Raw genomic sequence first — 20,576 nt, 5'->3', positions numbered from 1 at the left:
GCTGCTCAACTCAACTCAGCGAGTCTTTAGCCGGAAGCAACGACGCATGCGAAAATTTCACTTTCAACTCTTGACTTTATCTACAAGTTGGACAACAGAGCGCGACATAGTTAGATACAACGTTAGAGACAACGACAACGACAACATCGCTGACTACAGCAGCATCAAAGACAACAATAACAATGAATGTGTTGTAGCAACAATGGATGAAGCGCGGTGTGGGGCACAGCCGAAAGGCAGAAGTAGCTAAGACAACAAATCTCATGTTTCCATGCAACACACACACATGTGAGGGAGGCAGAGGTAAGTATTATGTGACAGCAGCAAGTCGAAGGATGCCGTCATATATCTTCAGTCGTAAAAGAAAAGAAAAAGAGTTGAGGCACCAATGCAAGCGACATACACTCTGTCCACTTAAAGTTAGTTGCAACTGGCAACTGGCAACAAAGTTTGTCAAAATTGCAACAATGGCAACAGAAACTGCAACAGCAGCGCGTACGTGCAACGTGCAACGTGGAGCGTGCAACGTGCAGCGTTTGGAAGATGAGCTTAATTGCGAAAGCGAGAAATGTCAAAAGGAAAATTATGAGGAAATAAAACAGCTAATTGGTAAACAATTAACCTGCAAAAGCTGGCGTTAATGCGATTCAGGATTAAAGCTGCTTAAAGCTGTTTAAAAGCTGCTTAGACCAGCTATAAGCAGCTTAAAGCTCATCAGCTGTTTCTCAGCTTCTCTTCTCTCTGCTTATGACGAATGCCAATAAAGCATAAAACAGCTTCAATATAAAAGTGTTTTTTCAACATTTATCTCGCATAATATCAAATTAATTGCACTCCTCTCTCTCTTACACTCTCTCTCTCTCGCTCGCTCTCTCTCTCTCTCTCTCGCTCTCTTTTTCTCGCTTTTCCCACTGACGTATCACACTTCGAGAGCAACAGCAGCAACAACAAGCAAACAACAAGTGCAATCAATTGCATCTTGTGCCGCATGAATGCTCGACTGAATAGGAGCACATTGCGTGTTCTCATCTGAGTGCCCCAGCCACTGCCACTGACTCTGCCACAGTGTTCTTGCAACTGCCCCTGGCAGCTAGCTGGGGTAATAAATAGCTGCAAAAAAAAGTTTCAAGTGCATTGCATGCGGACTGCATGAGTGAGTGAATGCTGGGTGAATAAAGTGAATGAATGCGTGCTCCACACACATCTACGTTGAAGTAAAGGATTCAATCCATAAAAACTACGACTGACCCAACACAGCAACACAGCAACAACAACAGCAGCAGCGACAACCACACAATCGCCATTTGCTTGTTGTTGGACTGACAGGCGACGAATGCAAATCACAGAGAGACCTCCTCTGCCTCCCTCTCTCTCTCCCTTTATCAATGCGCTGAGTTGAATTACAATCGGTACTTTTACTTTGCAACACCCTTGGGCCTTGGCGATGATATTGATTTGCTGTCATTATTGTTAGTTTTTGTGTGGAGTAGAAAACACAGAGGGAGACAGAGAGGATGAGGGAAGCTAGGAAGCGAGGGCGTTCCCTTTGCTCCGCCTAGAGGCAGACAACACAAAACTCTCAATGCGGCACGTGTGAAAATAGTATACACTCCTCCACCTCGCCCTCTAGCCAACCCCTCAGGCTCAACCAGCGACGAGTACAAAATTTGAATTTACGCGACGCTCGATTCGCGAAATTGAAATTGTTATTTGTTGAGTTGAGCCAAGCAGCCAAAAGGAGCAGCGTACGAAATATATATTTACAGCAACATTGAGAGCAAAAAAACGAAGAAAAGTTTGTGGTTTCCAGTTGCCAGCGGCATCTCCACACTCCAATTTTCCTCTCCTCGCATCCAATATACAAAAATGTTGTAGTCTCTCTTTGCCAATATATATTTTAGGGCGCATTTTACATTTGTTGTTTTTTCTCCACTGGCAGTAATTGACTTTGGCCAATGCAATTTGCATGCTGATAGTATATTTCCAGCAGCTGCATTTTAATTGTGTTCATTGTGGATCAGAGCAGAGCAGAGTGTGCGGCCCAAAAAACTCAACCTAACTCAGGCTGTGCCCCAATAGTTGAGTTGATTGTCCACAAAACACAAGCCGGAGTCGTTTAGCTGAATGGCGGAGAACGGAGGACGAGGGCCCCAAAAGTAAAAGCAAACGAAATCAATTGTCAGGTCATCTGTCAATTTGTTTGTTGTCTAGCTCAGCGCAACACGACAGCTGTCAAGGGAAAGGGGTTGCAGTTGTTCCCGTTCCCGTTCCTCGCTCCCTTTTCCCCTTTCCCCTTGTAGTTGAGGGTGGCAGTTGCAAAGGTAAACATGCCAAAACACAAAACGCTTTTAATGTGACGCGCAAGTTGCAACAAAATTGCCGTCTTCTCATTGCGAGAATTGAGACAGGCAGGCAGCAGGGAGCAGATAACAGACAGCCTGACAGACTGATGAACTGACTGAATGACTGACTGACTGACTGACTGAATGACTGACTGACTGTCTCAAGTCGCGGAAAAGTTCAAAAGTTCGTTGTCGCTTGTGTAAACAAATTATTTGTTTAAGCTGCTTTTCCTGCCCAGGTAATTGGCCACGCGAGCTTGGCCAACGCCAGAGTCAACACATTCAGACATTTGCAATACCCAGCAAATGATTGCCCAAAGGGGTATGCTCTATATTAAAAGTGAAGGGTCTAAACTCTCTGCAATTGCAGCTTTCACTTTAATTATTTGCCTTTTCATGACAATTATAACTATCAACTGTTTGGCTAAATTTTGTATATGTCCGATACTCAATTCGGGTATATTTTGAAAGTAATACTATATCAATATACCATATATGCATGGTCTATAGTATATTTTAGTATATTTCTGTATACTTGTTTGGTATATTTTCAAAATATGGTACCTAATATAGCTATTTGTATCTTTTTGTAGTTTGTGGTATTAATTTCAAATATTTTTAAAGTATAATTTTATTTCAAATATATCGCATATACCAAATATAGTATATATAAGTATTTTGCGGTATATTAAGTTGGTATATTCTTAGAATATGGTTTTTTTATAATGGGTAGCTGATATTATATCGATATAACACATGTATAGCCTTCGGTATATTTCAATATTTTGCGGTTTATTAAATTCGTATATTTTTAAAACATGATTTTATTAAAACTGAGTAGCTGTTACTTTATCGCATATTGCGGTTTATTAATTTGGCTTATTTTTAGAATATGATTTTATGAAAAATGGGCAGCTGCATACCATATGTAGTCTCTGATATATTTTAGTATTTTTGCGGTATATTAATTTGGTATATTTTTAGAATACGGTTTTACTGTCAATGGAAATACCAAAAATAGTATGTGATATATTTTAGTATTTTTGCGGTATATAAATTTAGTATATTTCTAGAATATCGTTTTATTGACAATGAAAGCAGGTATTATATCGATATACGAAATATAGTCACGGTATATTTTAGTATTTTCGCGGTATATTAATTTTGTATATTTTTAGAATATGATTTTATTAAAAATGGGCAGCTGCTACTATATCACATATACCATATATAGTCTGTGGTATATTTTAGTATTTTTGCGGTATATTAATTTGGTATATTTTTTAATACATACACAATGGACACACTTTACTCTAGCTTTCTGACTTGATTCAATTTACAGCGCATCTCAAAGTTGTGCACTTCGTGAGTTAGCGTCTGACGTTTGCCATTTATGTGGCATTATCGACTTGTCGCTGGTCTTTTGTTATGCAAGGAGCGAGACCATTCAGTGCCGCATTGCAGTCCCGATTTTAGCCTAATTAGAATACAAAATGCGACCGACTGCTCGCAATTAGTTAACAACTGAACTGAACTCTCTCTGTCTCTCTCTCTGGATGGTTTGACATCTGGCAGGCAACTAGCTAACTACCGAATTAACATTCCACGAAATGGCAACGATTAATAAAGCACTCGAAAATCAACTCACTCAGCAATGGAAAAAATAGCGAGCGAATATCTATCAAGCTGCGTTCACACCATTGCCATTAATCAAATTAATTGAAATTGATGATATACCTTTTGTTCGGCTTCGGCTTCGGCTTCGAGTGTTTCCTCTTTGAAACAGCGCCGCGTTTACGTAATTGCGTGTACTTATGGCCTAAGCACAGAATGTTTGAAGTACAAGGATTAGACCGCTTTCCCTTTCCCCTTTCCGCTTTCCCTTTCCCTATCCCGCATTGTGGCGAAAAAGAAGCATTTATGGCATCCCCTGTGGCGTAGCCTTTTCGGTCTACTAATTATTTTGGCTTACTCGAACGTTAATCCCTTAAAAGCCCCTGTAAATTACAGTCACACAAAGAAGTAAACACACACACAGAGAAGGCTTTAAATGTTTGCCGATTGTCGCAGTTGACAACGTAATGAATTGAAGTTTTAAAGGCTTCAGCACTATCTGATTGAAATCAAAGCGAAGCAACAATTGTTCATCCTCATTGCAAGTGACACGACATTATTCTCGTGTTATTTGTATTTAATATAATTAATTAAAACTGACGACGAGTCCACGCATAAACAAACTATTTTGTCCCAGTCACTCGCAGGCGCTGAAAAATGAATGTAATACACACACATTTGTGCGGTTTTTGTGCCTGGGATTTTGAGTCGTCAAATATTTGACTCATTTAAATGATTGAATAAGGCTCTGAGAGCTCTGAGCTCTGTAACAAATGGGGCAACGCGCTAAGCTGTTTCGGTTGCAAAAAAGCAAATAGAGAGTGTGGCAGATATCTGCCAGAGAACTCTTAACGTGGTCATTACATTTATGGCTGCCATAATAATGAATAATGTATAACACACACACTCATACAGAGAAAGAGAGATTTTAGCGTGGCAAATGCTTTACGCTTATTTACATGGAATTAAATTGAATGCAAAATGAGAGAATCACATCTGAATCGAATTTCGGGCTCGCATTCATATGGTTTGGTAATCGATGTAAGTTCGGGGGCATTATGAAAGGCATATTGAATGCGTAACTAAAGCAAAGTTAGTTAGGAATACGACCCCCAAAAACCGAACCGAACCTCAAGGGCGTTTGTGAGTGGGCGGGTCCTAGTATTTTCCAATCAATTGAACTCCAATTTGCATAATTTTCAGAATGTCAACGTAATGTGCATATATGAAATTCGATTATTTTCCATTGAACTGAACTGGAGACATTGAAAGTGGACTACAAGTGGACAAAGGACAAATCGTTCAGCTACAGTTCTTCCTACACACACACACACATATATACACACCCACACACTCATACACCTACACACACACAAAGGGTCAGACATTGGGTGTGTCGTGCAGAGAGAAACAAACATTTTTTCACTTTTATATGTGTTTTCTGTATGTTTTTATATCGGGGCGGACATCGAGACAGACAGACGGACAGACAGACAGACGGACAGACAGACAGTCGGACTGCGGACTGCGGACTGTGAGTGACCCCAAAGCAATGGGTTTGACTCAAAAACGTATAAAATGCTAACAAAATGCGAGAAATACTGAGCAGAGAGCAGGACACAAAAGCGGGAATGCTGAATGCCCAATGCTGAATGTGAAAGCAATAAAAAAAACTAGTAACAAAGCTACAGACGAGTGTGCTCGACTGTGAGATACTCGCTACCCATTTTTAAAGTACCTTATCTTCAAAATACACCATAGCGTACAAAATATACTAGATTGTCAGCAAGAAGTTTAGTAAAATATACCGCTATTTTGTATATCGAAAAAGTATTACATTCAAAATATACCAAAAGTTCCATTATCGATAAAACCATATCCTAAAATATACCAAATAACTATATGGAGAAATACTAAAATATACTGAAGTCTATATTTGGTATATCTATAAAGTACTACATTCAAAATATACCAAAAGTTCCATTGTTGTTAAAAACTATATCTTAAAATATGCCGAATGAATATATGGGGAAAATACTAAAATATACCGAAGACTATATTTGGTGTATCGATAAAGTACTACATTTAAAATATATTATAAAGTATAAAATATTCCAGATTGTCAGTCAAAAATACTAAAATATACTGAAAACTGTATTTGATATATCGGTAAAATACTACATTCAATCATAAAGTACACAATGTTCCAGATGGTCAGCCAAAAAATACTAAAATATACCGAAAACTACATTTGGTACCGAAATCAAAATATATCATAAAGTACAAAATGTTCCAGATTGTCAGCCGAAATGAATACTTAAATATACTGAAGACTATATTTGGTATACCGATAAAGTACCAAATATACCAGATTGTTGATGATGACTCCTTCCGTCTGTCAAATTTCTAATACCCTTCTATGTTATAGGTGACGGGTATAAAAGCGAAGCCTGGCAATGAAATTCTCGCAACGCTTCGCTTCGTTTTGCTCGTTTCGCTTCGTTTTAGTTGTGAAAAACTAACACACACAAGCAGGCAGCTAAATGAATTTTAGAAATGCCGAAAATACCCTGCATATAGCAGCAGAAGAAGAAGGGGAAGATTATCATTGCTAAACGATTGAGTTATGATAACGCGCTCAAGCTGCGGCTGCCATCGAGCATACCCTTTTCTTTTCTTCTTAGTCACGCTTCTCGAGCAGAGAATATGCGTGTCCTTTTTGTGTGCATTTTACACACGCCCACGTGCCCAGTTCCCTATGGCAAAAAGGGTAAAATGTATTTACTGTTCTCCTCGTTGTTTTTTCACTTCTCTTCGTTTTATTATTTTTTGCTTGAGAAATGTGAAAAACACGCAAAGCAGTCACAGTCCTTGTTGTCCTTCTCCTTGTTGTCCTGTTCTTCTTCTTCGACAGCCCAGCCCATTCAGAAAATAAGTTTGAGTTTGAGTTTGTCCTCGGCAGCCAAAAGGCAAGTCACTCTCTATATCGACCATCGGCCATTGAGTGTTTGTGCTTTTTGTGGGCGCGCGCGAGTCGTAAAAATTTAATTAAAAAATTATTTTCGCTAACAATAAAAATCAACACTTCGCGAGGCTTGAATTGTATAGTGAACTCGACCCTCAAGCTGATGGCTGATAGCTGAAAGCAGTTGTCAGTAAGCGAAATAATGATTAGGCATACGCTTGACTGCCATAGTCGAAAGAGAGAGAGATGGGCTTTCTGCCACGCCCATTAGCAGTGGCAAAATGTGCGAATAATGTCCACGGACAACAACGGGCATTTACGGCCCATTACGCCCCCCAGACTTGAGCTTCTTTCTACGCCCAGACTCTTATGTGTCAAGCCAAACAAAATTATGATGACGACTTTTATGAGACGAACGGACAGGACAACAGGCATTGTCCTGCTCTGTTGGCTCTGTCTGTTGGCTGTCTCTTGTCTCCAAGCGGCCAGCAAGTCAATAAAAATTCAGTAAACCTCTGTCGACATAGGCTCAAGGATTATTATTGCTACTTTATGACGGTTTATGTGCCGAGAGTGTGCTGTGTGCTGTGTGTGTGTTTCTTCGACCTACACACACAGGGATTCAAAAAAGGATAAATACACAAGCATCGAGAGTAGAGAGCAGAGCAGAGAGTTAGTTGTCATAGACATTGATACAAGTGGTAGATACAACAATGCAAATTGTCTCCACAGCTGACCAAACTCAACTGAGCTGTAATCCGAGTGAAGTTTATTGGAACAGAGAACGGAAATTATGCTTGGCCTTGAGGTAACTTTACATTTGCATTTGCATTTCCATTTCAGTGAATTATCTTGTTTCACTCTTAACAACAAAGTTAACAATGTTTGTTTTTCGACTTTTTCGACTGATGAATGAAATTCATACAAATTCTCACGCTAATTATGCGCTCGAGGAAGAAGAAAACAAGAACCTCTAATGACGTCCACAATTCCACTGTTAATGAAGACGCTCAAACTGAAGCTGAAGGTGAAACCTCAAGCTGAAGCTCAGACTTAAGCTCTTTGGCCCAATTTCAATGCCAGCCCCATAAAATTAGCATACTTTTCCACACTTCTTCTAGATTTTCCATGTTTTTCGAATATTTTCGACATGGCAAATACGTTGACACCTTTTTTTTGGCGAAAAAAAACAGAAAAGAAACAAGTAAAATGGACATTGCTAATTGCAAGCGGGCGGCTCAACAACGGCTTAATTACGCCGTGTTGTTGTTGGTGTTTGAGTTGACCTTTTGACGTGGCATGTTTCAATTTCATTTGCATAATTTGCGTCGTTTTAATTTTTCTACATTTTCTGTGGCAATTTTCACGTAGCATTTGCATAAAGAAAATTTCATCAATCGCTCGCAAAGTGCAGAGAGAGAAAGAGAACTTTTCGGGCAACATTAAAACAAATATTAGTTGTATTACAATAACCAAACAACAACATGGTAGAAAAAAAAAAAAGTGTGCTACAAACTAAACGAACTTTTTACGGGCGATATTTGCGCATCAAATTAGTTTTCTCGCACACGTTTTCAATTTTCGGCACTGCAAAACTTTGTCGAGGGTGTCGAAAAACCAAGAGAGAGGGCGAGAGAGGAGAGAGAGGAGAAAATGTTATCTAGGGATGCGAGAGAGGTCGAGAGAGTTAAGAGGCAAGAAAATAGGCCAGGAGCTGATGGCTGATGGCTGCTGGTTGCTGGTTGCCATTAAAGAGGATTGAAGTGCAGTAAGCTTTGGAAACTGGGTCAATTACCGTTGAAAATAAACACAATTTAAAAGTAAACTATATACTATGAGATGCTCAGCTCAGCTCGAGAGCTCTAAACTAAATATTACTGTAAAGATAAAAAGCAGCTTTGCATTTGCAAGTTAGATAAAATATTTAATATGCATTTTACTTAAGTAACAATGGAACAATGCGACAGCCTTGCTCAAAATATTTGCAATTACACAAGTACAAGTTAATTTGCTCTTACACTACACACACAAACACACACACACACACACACAGCTGGCTGCTCATGAATATCCGATTAGGCGGGCCCACATTGCGTATGTGCAATATTTGTTGCGTCTGTACAAATATGTGCAAATATTTGCCTGTTTACCCAAGCTGCCACCAAACTCGCAAACTCACAAAACTGACAGCTTGACAAAAGTGACAAAAACTGATAAATGGATAGAGTGGCATATTGACTGACAGGGCTAAAGCTTTGACTTTGTTGTTTGCCATTGATTTTCATTAGTTGGTAATTTGCCTGACGCAATTGATTGTAATGCATTTAAATAGAATTAAAATAAGTTTTACTTAATGCTAATGCATTTTAGCTAATTGAAGGTATTAAGTATTAAATGTGCCATTTAATTATCACATTCAATAGCTATCGCCATTTAACGATAGCATTTCGAATTAATAGTTTGTTTAAACTGGCTGCAACCGCATTTTAAAAGCCTTTTTTCAACAGCCACTCAGTTTTATTTACATATGATCGAGTCAAATTTTTCTGTTTTCAACGGTAAAACAGAATGCAAACAAACCTTAAACAAAATGAGCGATCAAAATATATGATAAATTGAAGAAGTACGATTTATAAAAATCCGATGTGCAATTTGCATAACTTTGCACGCATTTTTATTATAATTTTTTGTTTATCGACACTATCGATGACTCAAAAATTACTTTCGTCGAATATCGATGGCGCCCTCTAGCTGTGGTGAGCTCCGTTTCGAGTTCACCTCGTTTAAATATCGCGTGACTCAAAAAAATATATCGAAAAATAGTTTGCGATATTTTCACAAAAAAAACGGATTAAGAGGCAAATGTGAAATTTCAAATATTTTAAAAAAATTAATGATAAAACATGAATTTTTGTTGGTAATGAAGAAGCAGCATCAATGATGCGAAAATGATTCCGAAATGTGGCCGTATCTTGGCTATTATTTTGGTATATTTATCGAAAATTGCGTAATGTCGATCAAACCTCGCCAATATTGGCTAACGGATATGAAAAATGCAATTTTTTCTTATGCATTTTTCCCAGGAGAACATTTAACATATCGAATATAATAAAAAACACCGAGGAAAACCGAGTATTTGGTGCAGTGAAAAAAGTGAGTTATCGATCGCAATCAGCTGTCTATCGCAAATTTTGGCGTTTTAATTTAATTTGAAATTGCTTTAAAAACCTATAAAAAAAAAATTAGCTTAAAATAAATCTAAGCAAAGCCTGACATAATTCTTATTAAATATCCGCAATCAAAGAATTGTCTTATCGATGCTTTTGCAAATCTACTTGGAACTTTTCGATACATTTCGATCGCGTTTTAACAATATAGAGTTTATAGAATCTGGTCACACTTCGGCAGGAGAAAACGGTTACACGGACGCGTCCGCGAATTCATTTCACAATTGGAAGCGAAGATGGAGACATCGGATCAACAGGCATCGCCCATAATCGAAAGGCGCGAATGTCAGATTAAATTTCATCGTCTTCGTGCGCCGTACAGGACTATTAGTGACCGAAATATCCTGAACTTCCTCAGATTCCTTAATCCGGAAATACGCAGTACTTCGCTGGTTTGCGAGGATTGCTATATCAATTCGAAGCAGGTCTACTTGCTTTTAAAAGCGAGACGAGCTAAGAACAAAGATGAAGGAACCGACTCCATATCAGACGTAAGCAGCGTGTCGAGTTCGGTAGTCTCGGCTCCATCGTCGGCAATCTTGGCTCCATCGACAGACTCAACATCCAGTCAGGAGCAGCAGACTTCGCAAACATTGGGGGCCAGGCGCAGACGCGATGATGATGACGACGATGACTATGAAATGTTGAGTCCAAATGCTTTTAATGGGACACGATTGCCGCATATTCAACCCATTCCCAAGCGTCGTAAAGATGCTCTTGACCATTTGGATCCCCTCTCTCGGGCCATAATAGAGAAGGGAATGAGGGGAGGCTGAGTTTCATCTGGAAACCTGGATCATACGAACGGAAGCTATCAATGGAGTTAAATGTAACCTCCTTCTGTTCGAAATAAAATAAATAATTAAACTGCTTTCTTGTTTATTTTTTGTTGGGAATATTTAACATATTGATACACGAACTTTTCTCGTAATTTGAATTTAATTCAAAAATGGAATGCTTTGTCTGGGTTTTGACTTCCTTCATATTGTGTCGCAGTTTTCTAGGGGAATACTAATAGCCTACATTTGTGGCTGTGGCTAACGCAAACAAATTTGAGGCGTGCAAATATTGAAGCAAGGTATTTGAGTGTTGTATGTGTGTGTGTATTTGTATTTGGCATACACAGATGTACATTTGCGTAGAATGTACAGAATTTGTTTTCCTTTTTTTTTTCTTCCATCCAATGTCCAACATGCGCAACATTTTTTATCTGGCCATGACATGCTAATGCCTCCGTTGATACGCAGCAAAGACCTAGCGATTATGTGTCCCGATCTCCGGACCCCGAAGCAAGACCTTAAAGCCTGGGCAAATACAAATATGTACATATGTATGTATGTATACGAAAGCGGAGATGATAAAGAGAGAAAAAAGCTTTTATAGCTGCCATGCAAATGAAATGTAGCACATGACTAATCACACAATGCAATTCTATTTTGATACATGTTGTAGTTGCTATCTAATTATCAGCTGACTGCTTATTAAATAAAGAGTGTGAACCAAGGGGCAAATACAATTCCGTAGTTCGTGGTAGTGACAACAAAAGCCGCCACTTGTGTGTGTGTGTGTGTGTGTGGAAGATAAGGCAACAATTGAGAGAGAGAACAACTGCACAACACTTTTTTTTTGGGGGTGGAGGCTCAGAATCTAGATAACACAACAAATGTGGGAAACTATGCAACCTGTGACTCCAACTTCGACTTACGACAAACAACAACTACATACATATGTACATACTTATGTATGTATGTATGTATGATAAGTCTGAGTGACGTCAATTCTCTTACTCTGTCTGTCTGTCGCTGGCGCCCACTTGATAAGCGTTGCAAAATTGTCTGTGTAAATTGTTTTCCCAGCATTGTTGAATGGCTTTTACTTACCACCAGCTTGTCTGTAAAGAGATAAAGAGAAAGAGTGAGAGTGAGAAAGACAGAAGAAAACTTGATTAATATGCAAATGCCGAGCAATTTGATTAACTAGTTCAGTACTCTTGGCTTAGCTTCGGTTTTAGTTTTAGCCCGCACGTTTCCGCCGTTGTCGAGTAACAAAAGCAAACAAAGTGGGCTTAATGCACTTGACGTGACGCTGGCCTCAAAGTCAGGCTCCCAGCTTAAAGTAAAACTTAGTCACAGACTTGACAGATGCAAGATGCAAGTCAAGAGCGCGCTGCTTAAGCTCCGCAATAGTTTTGCGGCTCTCGAAACTCAACACTTGGCTGACTGTTTGGTTGGTTGGTCAGTTTAGTCGACTCTTGGCTGGCTTTGCAAATGTCACAATCGGCTTAATGGCCCACACACACACAGGCAGCCAAATGCTGAGAATGCGAGAGTCGAGTCATGTGCAAATGTTTAAGGTGCAATCCACAAGATGCCTTGACGTTTGATATGTGCGCCAAACTAATTAAGACATTGCTCGACTTGTTCTTGTTGTTGTTGTTGCTTGAGCTACGAGTTATGGGTCAACCTTTTGAGTTTCCAGCTCACTCAAAAGCTCTCGCAATGCATACTTATGTATGCATGTGTGTTTGTGGTACCACTGCACAGTGGTCACGGGCATAAGACAAAATTCAAAACATAATTCATAACAAAGAGCTATGGGTCAAAATTCAAAACATAATTCATAACAAGACAAAACTTGCAAAAAGTAACGAAATCTACCAAGCAAACCGGTTTATTCTAGATATCTAACGGGACTTGCTCAAAATAGAATTCAAGGACAGCATTCATAACAAGACAAAATTTGCAAAAAGTAACCCTCTAAAATGCGCAAGCAAGCCGCATTTTTCTGGATACATACATATGTAACGGGACCTGCTCAAAAGAGAATTGAAAGAGAAGAGAAGAAGTGAACACGTGTTCATTTGCAAGACGCAGTTGCTAGAGTTTTGGCGGTATCGATATTCTGGAGAAAAAACGAAGCATCGATACAATGCTTTCAATGATACAGCATCGAAGTATCGCTGTTTTTGCGCAATAAACAAAACTATTAAAAGAAGAGGCAAATTAGTAAATGCATCGTTTATACTTAATTTAAATGTTAAAACTAATTTTTGTTTGTTTTTTATCGACGATAAATCGACTTATCGATGTTACCAAAAAATACTAAGCATCGATACGATGTCTTCAACTGTAGGCTTAACATCGATATATCGATGTTTTTGCCCAATATCCAACACTATCAAAAAGGAGGAAGCAAAAAAGTAAGTGCAACGCTTATATTAAAAATAAATGTGAAAGTTTATTTTGTTTTATTTTCTAGACTTTGTTACATAAAATAAAAGGTTGCAGCAAGCATTTTACCACATACAACATAGAGGCCGAACCACTGTGCACTGTGCACTGTGGGCACTTAATGTTAAGCTGCTTAGTTGTTAATTGAATTAGTTTACGAGTGAGGCATTGCATTCGCCTTTGGCTCTATGAATTGCTTATTGGCGCATAAAATGCACTCGCTCACCACACACACTTGCACCCACACACACACGTACATACACCCACACCCATACAATCGCACCCACAATTACACTTGCACTTGATATACAATTAGATTCTTTGTTGTGGCTGCCAAAGCCAAGCAGCTGCAATTCTTTTTTGCTTTAGTTTTTTTTTTAATGAACATTTAATTGGTTGCATCTTGGCTTTGAGTCTGCGACTCCTCTCTCTCTCTCACTCTTCTATGCTGCTTGCATAATTAAACGATCTTGGGGGCTCTAAGTAAATTGTTTAATTAAGCCATTAAAATGCCATAAAAATAATTAGCAGGCCTAGACGGAAGTTAAAGGCAGCCCCATGGTGAGTCATGGGATGGAGATCTAATACCAAATAGAGGCAAGAGTTCAAATGGCTTTTGACATGCGACTCTTTCGAGTTTAATGAGCTAGGCGCCAAGCTCAGAGCAAGGTTAAAGTGGGCAAAACTCAAGAGCTGTTGGGTAACACAAACACAAACAGCAACAAAAGAAAACAACAAAATACAACACAAACTACAATTAGCATTGAGTGAAGCAACAATCAAAGCCCGCTTGCCATGTGGAAATTTCATTAGACCATCAATTTAAGAAGCGGTGTTGAAACTACTTTTAATAAACACCTTCATGGCAGCAGATACTTAAGTTAATCAGTAGCCAACTTATCAACCTGCTGGTAATGGCCAAATGGCCAAATGACCCAAAGACTTGACTCTGGACTCGGAATGTGTCATTAATAATGACAGATACATCGAGTGTAACAGCAAAATTGACATGCAGGCTGTCACCATAGCGATAACTGATTACAATATCATTAATTCAAATAGGCCACAGTATCAATAAACCATTAAACACGACATCGATGGGAAAACTACTGAACTTATTACTCTCAGAATTAAATTTTCTACTTTCTTTTATGTGTGCAATTACCCACATTTAATTCTCTCTCACTTTCTCTCTATTCTCTATGCTAAGTGCAACTCAATTATGGAAAAAATCAATGTTTAATTAAAAACAATTAATTGTTTTCTCGAAAGTTATGCTGCTGTGTTAAAGTTAATATTAATTGTAAATAAAAATGTCATTCACAAAGGCTCGCCATTTTTTATGACCACCTCATATGTTTTTTTTATTTTTGTTGCTGTTGTAATAACTTTTGTGCATTCACTTCATATTCAGTTTAATTAAATTTTAATAACGCCGGTAATTTATATCACGTTCGCAACAGCAGTATAAAAAGAGAAATTTGCACAAAACAATCCGATTTCATTAGAGAGAAATTCAAGGGGAGTGAAAACCCTGAGGCACAGAATCACATCTCCATTTCATTTCATTTTCATTGAATTTTATTTTATACCACAACAACAGCAACAACAAAAATTACTACATAAATTTCATTGATTCGAGAATTCGATAGACCAGCAAATTACACAGAAATATTTCTACTCGAAATTGTCATGATAAATAATAGCAAATTGGGGCGTTTCACAATTGATAAATCAGCCAAAAACATTCGCTAACAAAGAGGCTTTGATTTTCTATACTTTCCGATTCCGATTTCATAAATTGATTCCGATTTCGCAGGTGCATGATCAGTTTTTTCCACTTGAACTTCTTTCTCTGTGTGTTGAGCGTATTTAAATCAATAATAATTTGCAAACTCGATTTCAATGGAATGATCAAAGTACAACCACACATAAGCAATTAAATTCGCATCCAGTGTTGCGTATACAAAATATACCGACATATGTACAAACATATATCAAATATTAATTTGTCCATACGCCAAGCAAAACAATTTAAACACAACGCCAGAGAGAACGCACAAAAAAGAATTGAATATAAAAATCTGTACACAGCCGCACAATCATAATGAAAAATGAAAATAAAAAACTAACACAGAATAACAACGGGTTAAACCAATTTAAACAACAACAATCCCACACAATACAAAAAAAAAAAAACGCTTTCCCACACGTGAAGTGTCGCGAAACTTTTTGATTATATTTTCCGGGGAATGCAACAAAATTGCAATGTCAATCATATGGCTAGATTTTTCGCAGTCGGATAAAAATACTGCTGCAATGGATGTTATATGTTTAAAGTGTTTGTGTAACTCGTTTAATCAATTACATGACACGATGAATTTACAGATTTTTAGCCCACAAAATTGTTCAATTGCATTTCTAATCAAGCAAATATGTGAAAAGAAAACAAATAAGTGCGGTACTAGTACTTAAATATATCAAATTAATACTGAATGTACTGGTATATTGATTTATCAAGTGCTGTTGAACGAAAATTCTAACAAATTAAATTACAATAGCCTTTGGCTTTTTTTAAATGGTTGAATGGATGTTGAGGCATAAATTCAATAAGCTCAATAGTAAGTATACGACACGTTGCTTAAATACTTCATGCATTTTCAGTCCAGCAAATTATTGAATTAAATTTCTAATCTAACAATGATTTAAAAAGGAAACAAGTAAGAAAATACGGTATTAGTATTTAAAAATGCCAAATTAGAATACCGAAAAATACTGAAATATGTGAAAAGGTATATGTTTAATAAGCAAGCAAGAAAAAATGTATGGTATAAACATTGAAATATACCAAAATGAAATACCGAAAATATACTGGAAAATACCAAAATGTGTATATGGTACGGTTTTAGTATTTAAAAATACCAAATTAGAATACAAAAAATACTGAAATATGTCAAACGGTATATGTTTAATAAAAAAGCAAGAAAGAATGTATGGCATTGAGATATACCGAAATGAAATAACGAAAATATACTGGAAAATATCAAAATGTGTATATGGTACGGTATTAGTATTTAAAAATACCAAATTAGAATACCAAAAATACTGAAATATGTTAAAAGGCATATGTTTAAAAAAAAGCAAGAAAGAATGTATGGTATAAGCATTGAAATATACCAAACCGAAAATATACTGAAATATACCAACATGTGTATGTGGTATATATATGGGTAGCGAGCAGAAAAAAGCTTAAATGATGCATTTCAAAAATAAAGAGTTTACTTCAATCGCATTTAGAAATGGTCGAATGTGCGATTAAGGGATAAATTCCATAAGCTCAAAAGTAAACTATCAGCAAACTGTCCCTCTCTCTGTTTCTGTCTCTTTCTCAGTCTCTGTCTCAGTCTCTGTCTCTGCAATTTCCCATCGCAGCTATTGCGTCAACTTTCGCTCGGTGCACACGCTAATTGAACTTTCAATGAAACTCAAGTCTCATTAGAAAGTAAGAGCAGAACGAGGCAAGAGAGAAGCGAGTAGAAGTTGAAATAGAAATCAGCGCGGCTTGAAAATGAAATTAAAGAACAACAGAAGCCAAGCTGAAGAGAGAGAGAGAGATGGGGAGTGATTAGTTTTCTACGTCTCTGCTTTGTGTTCAAGTTCGATTTCGACGTTGACTTCGACTTCGTCTGCTGCTTCAACTTGTTGGCTTTCTTGCAATTCAATTGAAATCAAATCAAATTAAATTAAATGCAATTATTTTATCATCATTTGGCCAACTAGCTAATTGGGTTAAGTGCGTTTGCCGCTTATCATCAGCTGCTGTCCAGCTACTCACCGCACTTCACCGCACCGCATTGCGGTGACTAATCAGTGAACAACACGGCATTGTTTATGGCTTGCACTTCAAATTAATTGGCTCACTTTGAATTCGCCTCGAAATTCGAAATTGTTGTTCTAATCCAATTGACATGGCGCGCAAATCTACTAAAAAAATTTCCAAAGAGCGTGAAAAATTCAGCAATCGAGAGAGAGAGAGAGAGAAAAGTGTCAGCGCCAACAAAATTCCCCAAAAAACTTTACACAAATATGTTGTGGTCTGTCTCTGTCTCACTCTCACTCTCTTGGTGTCTCGCTCTATTGCCGCAGTTGTCGCCAGGTAGACAGCAAGAACCGCAAAAACAACGACAACAACAGCAACAACAACAAATTGCGTTAGCTCCCAGTGGCCAAAGGTGTGAAGACAAAGACAAAAACAAACACCAGCCAAATGTTGTTGATGTATGTGTGTGTGTGTTTAATGCAGCTTAACTAAAAAAGCAAACAATAAGGCGAAAAAGGTGGAAAGGCAAAGGTCAATATTGAAAATTGATAAACAGGCAGCGCTCCACTGAAAATAAAAAACAACAAGAACAGGAGAAAAGCGAGAGCACAAAAAAACAATCGAGGGCTATCAAAGGTCTCGGTTGCTGCCGCATCGCTCAACGCTGCGGTCTTATAATTAAAAGTAAACAAATTGCGAAACTCGAAATTAAATTTCGACAAAATTTTGCGTCGCGTTTAATTTTAAACTAGAAATAAATACATCAACATCAGCATGAACATCATCATCATCATCATCGTGAGCAACTGAGCAGCCAGCCACAGTACACAAAAACAAATTGGAGCATTATAAATAGAGGAGACTATTTTTGTATAAAGCTCTTAGCGCACAGATCTAAACAGCAAAAAAGAGGAGAAACAATGGGACGGACGGGGTGTGTATTTTAATTTGATTTAAAACAATTACACACAGCTCCTCGCATTTACATAATCAAGCGGTTCCCTTGAGAGAAACAATTAAAGTCATTAGACAAACAAGCATAATGAACTTGTCTCAAATAGATCGCGACGTAATGCGATTACCAAAGAATGTCAGGCCCAACAAAAATGGGACGCAAGCTATTTATAATATTTAAATATTATAATGAGCAAATCTTAAGAATAAATTCTGAGACACAGAGAAGGCAAGATGAATTTATTACAAATACCACAAAATACTCATGCATGTAAAATTCAACATTTTATTACATTTTATATTTACTCAATTGAAAGAAAATCCATTCTATATTAACTTGACTTGAGGTCATGCGTAAAAATGATTTTCAAGCTGGCTCGCTATCGAAATATCCGCATAATAAATGCAACTTCTCCTCCGAGCCAATAATAATCCCCCATTGGGCATTTAAATACATATTGTATTAATTTATTTTCTCATTTCTTTCACATTTTTTATACCAAAATGCCAAACGGAAGTTGCCATTTATTGCATAAAGAAATAACATCCGAAAATGCATGTAATATTTTGAAATTAAATTTCCAGATTTTTTCCTCTCATTTTTGTTGTTTTTTTTATTTAATATTATTTGGCTGACATGCGCTTTTCGAACTGCCATTTCATGGACGAGCAAACACAAGCCCAAATAAAATGGTCTTTGTAATAAACATTTACTATACATAACTGAGTGAGCTGTAGCAGATTTACTTGTGTGTGCTGTAAGAGCAAAACAATTTCACGCTATTTATTTGGGTTTATCGGCAAAACAGTATTTTGCAATAAGTGCTAATACCCTGTAAGCAGAATAATATTATTGCGTGCAAACTAAAATTGAAGGTCTGCTTTCAATAATATTATTTTCTATACCCGTTACCCATTGAGTAGAAGGGTATTATAACTTTGTGTGTGTGACAGGCAGAAGGAAGTAAATTAAATTATATAATTTATGGAATCAGAAATGCATCCTTCTTTATTCTTGATTAGGGTGAACCGAAGAAATATTATAGCCATGTTTGTCTGTCCTTTGTCGCCTAGATCTTAGAGACAGCTCTCTATGGTATATTTTGAATGCTGTAGTGTCTTAATATACCATATATAACTTTGGCATATTGTAGTACTTTTTAGGTGTATTAATATACCATAGTTCAAAAGTAGTACTATAGCAATATACCAAATATAGCCTTTGGTATATTTTTTTAGTATATTATTAGGAATAATACCGCTCTGATTTGGTTTTATTTATATAAATACATTAAATATAATCTTTGGTATTTTTAATATTTTTGTGGTATATTAATTATATCATTGTTTGAATATAGTACTATATAAATATATCAAATATATAATTTGGCATATATTTAAAATATTTTGGTATATTGTTTGGTATATTTTTAAAATAATACCACACTTATTTTAGTATATTATTAGGTATACTTCAAGAATAACACCGCTCTGATTTGCTTATATTCATATCAATATACCAAATATAATATTTGATATTTCAGTATTTTTGTGGTATACTAATTATACTGTTCTTTGAATATAGTACTATATAAGTATATCAAATATATAATCTGACATATATTTAATATATTTCGGTATATTATTTGGTATAGTTTTAGAAAAATACCACACTTTTTTGCTTTTATTCAAAATAGAGAGCGGGTATCTTCCAGTCAAGCACACTCGTTCTTACTTGTTAATTATTCAGCATGGAATGGAGTGAAGTGTGTTCTTCAGTCATGTTGTTATTTATTACCACCCGAGTCTGAAGAGGCTTTTACGATCAAAGTGATGGGCCACACTTTGATATAGTAGCAGAGGCAAATAAATTAATTAATAATTAAATAATTTAATAGAAAATGAGCTCATGCAGTGATCTCATCAAAACTACCCAAGATACGAGTAATAATAATATGTTTTGCTATTCTCCCATCGAGTGTAATCTCTAAACAAATTCAATTCACACTTGAGATAGTGTTGCAACACTTTTAGAGGCCAACAGAAAACACAACACAAGCAACGAGTAGACAAGTTGTCTGCAACTAATATTTATGGAGATTTCAGATTCAATTATCATCAACTTTTGCAGACTTGATTGCTATGCTAAAATGCAAATTCGCACAGCTCGAAAAGTTGAAGGCCATGGCGAAAACCTCTCAAATTTTGTTGTTAAGGAAGGTGTGTGTGTGGAGTACTCATTTTACTTTGGGGGGCATAAAAAAAAGGAAATATATATAAAAATAAACTGTGATTCTATCTACTTTATTACTCTTGAAGTTCTTGAGTGGGCGTCAAATCTCATTTTTTGTTTTTTTTTGTGTGGCACCCAAAGTACGCAGTGTCGTGTGTCGTGAACAATGTGCGTCATCAACGTGCCACGCA

The 20,576-nt window shown here is 37.0% G+C and overlaps 2 protein-coding genes across 2 annotated transcripts in view; one reads left to right on the top strand and one right to left on the bottom strand.

The window, feature by feature from the left end:
- The window catches only part of LOC133835900 (uncharacterized), a 73,359-nt gene that overhangs the window by 41,409 nt on the left and 11,374 nt on the right, over window positions 1–20,576 (bottom strand).
- On the top strand, window positions 10,385–10,924 carry LOC133836849 (uncharacterized). Its single transcript, XM_062267437.1, has one exon. The coding sequence runs from the start codon at window positions 10,385–10,387 to the stop codon at window positions 10,922–10,924; it is 540 nt and encodes a 179-aa protein (XP_062123421.1).

The sequence above is a fragment of the Drosophila sulfurigaster genome, chromosome 2R (assembly GCF_023558435.1).
Source record: "Drosophila sulfurigaster albostrigata strain 15112-1811.04 chromosome 2R, ASM2355843v2, whole genome shotgun sequence".
NCBI lineage: Eukaryota > Metazoa > Arthropoda > Insecta > Diptera > Drosophilidae > Drosophila > Drosophila sulfurigaster.
This window is presented reverse-complemented; position numbering and strand designations above follow the sequence as displayed.